The sequence below is a fragment of the Argentina silus genome (assembly GCF_951799395.1).
Source record: "Argentina silus genome assembly, chromosome: X".
NCBI lineage: Eukaryota > Metazoa > Chordata > Actinopteri > Argentiniformes > Argentinidae > Argentina > Argentina silus.
Window position 1 is genome coordinate 41,408,429 of NC_139653.1, and position 5,110 is coordinate 41,413,538.

General features: G+C 35.9%; 1 protein-coding gene across 1 annotated transcript in view; it reads right to left on the reverse strand.

Moving 5' to 3' along the window:
* The window catches only part of arhgef33 (Rho guanine nucleotide exchange factor (GEF) 33), a gene marked incomplete at its 5' end in the record, with an annotated part of 18,747 nt that extends 14,108 nt beyond the window's left edge, over window positions 1-4,639 (reverse strand). Inside the window, 2 exons of the mRNA XM_083694731.1 lie at window positions 830-873; window positions 4,618-4,639. Coding sequence (XP_083550857.1) covers window positions 830-873; window positions 4,618-4,639 — 66 coding nt within the window. The remainder of the gene's footprint in view (window positions 1-829; window positions 874-4,617) is intronic.
* Between the last annotated feature and the right edge of the window lie 471 nt (window positions 4,640-5,110).

Here is a 5,110-nt window from a genome sequence, read left to right on the forward strand (position 1 = left end):
TCTTCTCTTCTCTTCTCTTCTCTTCTCTTCTCTTCTCTTCTCTTCTCTTCTCTTCTCCTCTCCTCTCCTCTCCTCTCCTCTCTTCTCTTCTCTTCTCTTCTCTTCTCTTCTATTCTCTTCTCTTCTCTTCTTCTCCTCCTCTCTCTCTCTCTCTCCCTCTCCTCACCCCTCTCCACTCTCTCCCTCTCTCTTTCCCTCTCCCTCTCTCTCTCCCTCTCCTCTTTTCTCTCCCTATTCATGTGAAAGCCATCAGGCAGCAGATTCAATAGGGCCCCTGACCTACATTGCTGCTGTGTCTCCACAGATGTGCTGATGTTATCTGTAGTATGCTTTGTATCTGTACTTGAAAGAAGAAGAGAGTCTCTGCACACTTACTGTAGGAGGATCAATGCCATCCAGTATTGCCTCTCATCTCCTGCACCTTAGCTACAGTCGGCTGCACGACAGATCACTCAAGTTTCTATACTCAGTACAAGTAGTACCTCACCATTTAAGTTTGCATGATAGTCCTGTAGCAGTGGAGGCTTGTGTTGTAAGACCATGTGTCTGATACCATTCTTCATTCCACTCCATGCATTACAATGAGCCCCTCCTCCGATTTCTACCTCTACCAGCCTCCACTGTACTGTATATACAGTAGTGTAATACAATGTTTATTAGCTTAGCATAACAGATTCAATATACAGTACAAGACAAGTCCATTGATACATAATGAGATTAGACACAGACCCATAGAAACAGAAGTCAAGCTTGTTTTTGTTTGACTCTGTGGTGTTAATCACACTCTCTAACCCTAACCCTAACTCATAAAGACAACAGTAGGTCTTACCTGAGCAATCTCCAGGGTGGCCTCCTCCATCTCTTTATCTTGTTCTAGAAGCCAAAACTGTCAGTTACTCAACAGTGACATGCCCTGGGTCAAACACATATTTAAAATACTTGATTTGCACTTGATTATGTAGTTTTGCATTTTAAATATACTAAAATATGCATGAAATCTATGAGTACTTAAGTGTGTTATTTTTTAACCACTAAAGTTGTAGTTAAATATATTGAAGTATATTAAAATAGTCTTAGTACTAGTAATCAAAGTGGAATTTAAAGCTGCTGTCAAATAGTATTAAGTATAATTGAAGTGTCTTAAAAATGTGTCATTGGCATATCTTAAAAGTACATAAATTAGATCTGAAATGCATGGATATGTATGCTTTTTAAAATATTTAATATTCACCCTTTATTTATTCATGAAGTCCCATTCAGGTTGTGGGGGACATGGCATGTTACCATGTAACTGTCATGTAAATCAGTAACTCGTGCAGCAGGTCAACCACCAAGCAAGGAGGCCCATGGGCTTCAGACTTTGACATGGGACTTAATGGCATAGCCTATCATAATTATTTTAAGTTCTTGTTAGCAACTAAATACACCTAATTGAGGAATAGCAGGCAACCAAGTATACAAACTGAAGGGTAGCACAGTTACAATTACATTACAATCTCAAAATGAACATTGAATCCAATAATTAATCAAACTGTAAGTGTTATTGTTAACCAATACTTTCAGACAGGAATGCGAGGTAATATGTAAATAACATGAAATATACTGAAAATATATTAACATTATATTTCAAACATACTTCATTGAATATATTTTTATTGGGATTTTTTCAGGATATTCTCTAATGTATCCCATTAGAGGTGCAACTGCATTAAAGTTGAAGGACCAGGTTACCTAACATTGTGTACCATATCAAGGACATTTGTCAAAATGACAAAAAGTATCGATATGTATCTTTGAAATATACTGAAGTACACATTTAAGGATATGACAATAAAGTACACTACCGTTCATATTTAAGAACATGACATTCAAGTATACTTTTTGTAAGTATACTAGCGTGTGGACTTGACATTCAAGTATACTTTTTGTAAGTATACTAAAGTGCGGACATGACATTCAAGTATACTAAAGTACTGATTCAATTACATGCCAATAAAGTATGCTTCTTTTTTTTTAAGTACAATTTAAAGTACATTAGATTCTAGTATACTTTTTGTAAGTATACTAAAGCACAAATTAAAGGGCATGAAATTAAAGTATACTTTGAGTAAGTACATAGAAGTACAAAGTCAGAACAACTTTAGTGTACTTTAAGTAAGTATATCAAAACATTAATACAGTGCCTTCAGAAAGTATTCAGACCCCTTCACTTTTTCCACATTTTGTTGTGTTATAAACTCAATTTAAAATGGATTAAATTAAAATAATTTGCCATTAATCCACACACAATACCCCAGAATGACAAAGTGAAAACACGTTTTTTTAGAAATTTCAGTAAATTTATTAAAATTGAAATACAGAAATACCCCATGTACATAAGTATTCAGGCCCTTTGCTATGACACTCTAAAAATGAGCTAAAATGCAAAAATGTCATCAACAAATCACTCAATAAGTTGAATTGAGTCCATCTTAATGCAAGGATGATAGTTCATATAATTTTGGAATTAATATCTTTGTTTTTATAGGGTCTCTGATTTGCATAGGTATCAATTACACACTGTGTAGATTAGGATGTCACTACCAGCTCAGCAAATTTCATAATTTTCTTTTGATCCTGACAAACTCCCCAGTCCGTGCCAGTGACAAACATACCCATAACTTGATGCAGCTACCACTATTCTTCACACGAAAGATGGTGCGGAAACTGCATTGCATGTGTTGGATTTGCACCATACTTAATGCTTTGAGATAAAAACAAATAAACACATTTTCAGCCACTTCCTTTGCTGTATCACTTGAATTCATTGTTGCAAACACAATTGTGGATATGAGAGATTATTTTCCATTAAGGGATTATTTTTGGCCACTTGGTTATAAAACAATTTTGTAGAGAGACTGAGATGATGTTGTCCCATCAACTGTGCTTTTTCCTCTCCACCATTCATTCATTGCTGTAAGTCTCCCCAGGCCTCAAGGTCTCATTCCTAAGCAGTTTTGTTCCTCTCCATTTGCTCAGTTTGTAATGACAACCTGATCCACACAGTGTGTAACTGATTCCTATGCAAATCAGAGACCCTATAAAAACAAAGATATTTGTAATTCCAAAATTACATAAACTATTATCCTTGCATTAAGATGGACTCAAATCAACTTATTGAGTGATTTGTTGATGACATTTTTGCATTTTAGTGAATTTTAAGTGTCATAACAAAGGGTCTGCATACTTGTGTGCATGAGGTATTTCTGTCTTTCAATTTTAACAAATTTACAGAATTTTAAATTGAGTCTATAACACAACAAAATGTGGAAAAAGTGAAGGGGTCTGAATACTTTCCGAAGGTACTGTATAAAACAAAAAGTTAATAAATGTGGTTATGACATTTCTTATTGTATTCCATCTTTCCACCCCTTCACGTGGCAGATAATATATCTCTGTGCTGATTAATAAATCGTAAATCACGGATGTTGTAATATCCTTTCATATGACAGTCCATTTTAAACCACCTCAAGTCTAGACTTCACCCACATGGGAACATGCTATTTGCTGAAGGCAAAAACAAAGATATTAATTCCAAAATTACATGAACTATTATCCTTGCATTAAGATGGACTCAATTTAACTTACTGAGTGATTTGTTGATGGTATTTTTGCATTTTAGCTAATTTTAAGAGTGTCATAGCAAAGGGTCTGAATACTTATGCACAGGAGGTATTTCTGTATTTAAATTTTAATACATTTACTGAAATTTCTAAAAAAGTGTTTTCGCTTTGTCATTCTGGGGTATTATGTGTGGATTGATGGCAAATTATTTTAATTTAATCCATTTTAAATTGAGTTTATAACACAACAAAATGTGGAAAAAGTGAAAGGGTCTGAATACTTTCCGAAGCCACTGAATATTTGAAGCATTTTTTTGGTATACTTTTAAACTATTTTCAATACACTTAAGTATACTTTTTTTCCACTTTGGTAGACATGACTTGAGTAGATCATCAAACAATCAAACAGTTGTCTCATGTACAACTACAATGGTTCTGTCTCAGTGGAAATGCCAAATGTTCAAACTGCGAACAGCTTCAGAAAGGTCATTTTAAATGTCTGCTTATCATACATTATGCATTTCTGAGCCTGTGCTGAAGTGATATACAGTATTATGAACAGTCAATGGGATACAGTACCTACTGACAATTCCTCATAGAAAATTCATTTTGAAAGTGTAGCCTAACTGCCACAGAAGATTCTAGAAAAACAACTTTGTGGCAACAAGTTTCTTCACAAAAAGTTTCAGTATTGTCATGACGAAACCATTTCAAAAGAGATATAGGGACACAGCATGTTTTACTGTAAACTTATTTCTTATCCCCCTGAATACTGCCAAATAGGAAATAAAGGACCCATCAAACAATACCCATATTGGTAACATCTTAATTAATCTAGATCCAGATCTTGTGGTTCTGTGTGGCTCCATTGGTAGAGCATGGCACTAGCAACACTATGTTTGGCAGTTTATTTCCCACTGGCATCATATATACAACAAATGTATGCACTCACTGTACTGTAAGTCGCATTGGATTAAAGCATCTGCTAAATTGTGTCTATATATATATATCTTACCCTCTGTTTTGCCGTTTTCCATGGCCCCTGCTCACACCTGTGTAGTCCTCAGAGTCAGTTGTGTCTTTGTAGCGTTTTAAACACTTGTCTGTTCTCTCCTCCTCTAAACAACCCTGTCCTGCGATCCCTCACTCTCCAAACCATGTGAGTCTGATGATCCTACACATGAAAAGAGCCCTTGTGTACAGTAAGTGGAGGGATGAAGGGAGAGAGAAGAGAGGTCAAATGGAGAGAGAGAGAGAAAGAGAGAGAGAGCCTCCAGGGTGTATGACACTCCATCATAGGGATACATCTGATTTGATTTCCCTGTAAACCTGAAAGAGCCATTTTGTAGGAAATACAACCAACAACAGTTATCCCAACAGCTGTGTGACCACAGAGTTTCATTTTGCTCAGGAGGGTGGCTTTGTACCATGGGTACTAGTATAGGCACACAACCCTCTAGCCCTTTCCTCGTGCCTGGACGCCTGCCTGGATCTGATATGTTTAAGTG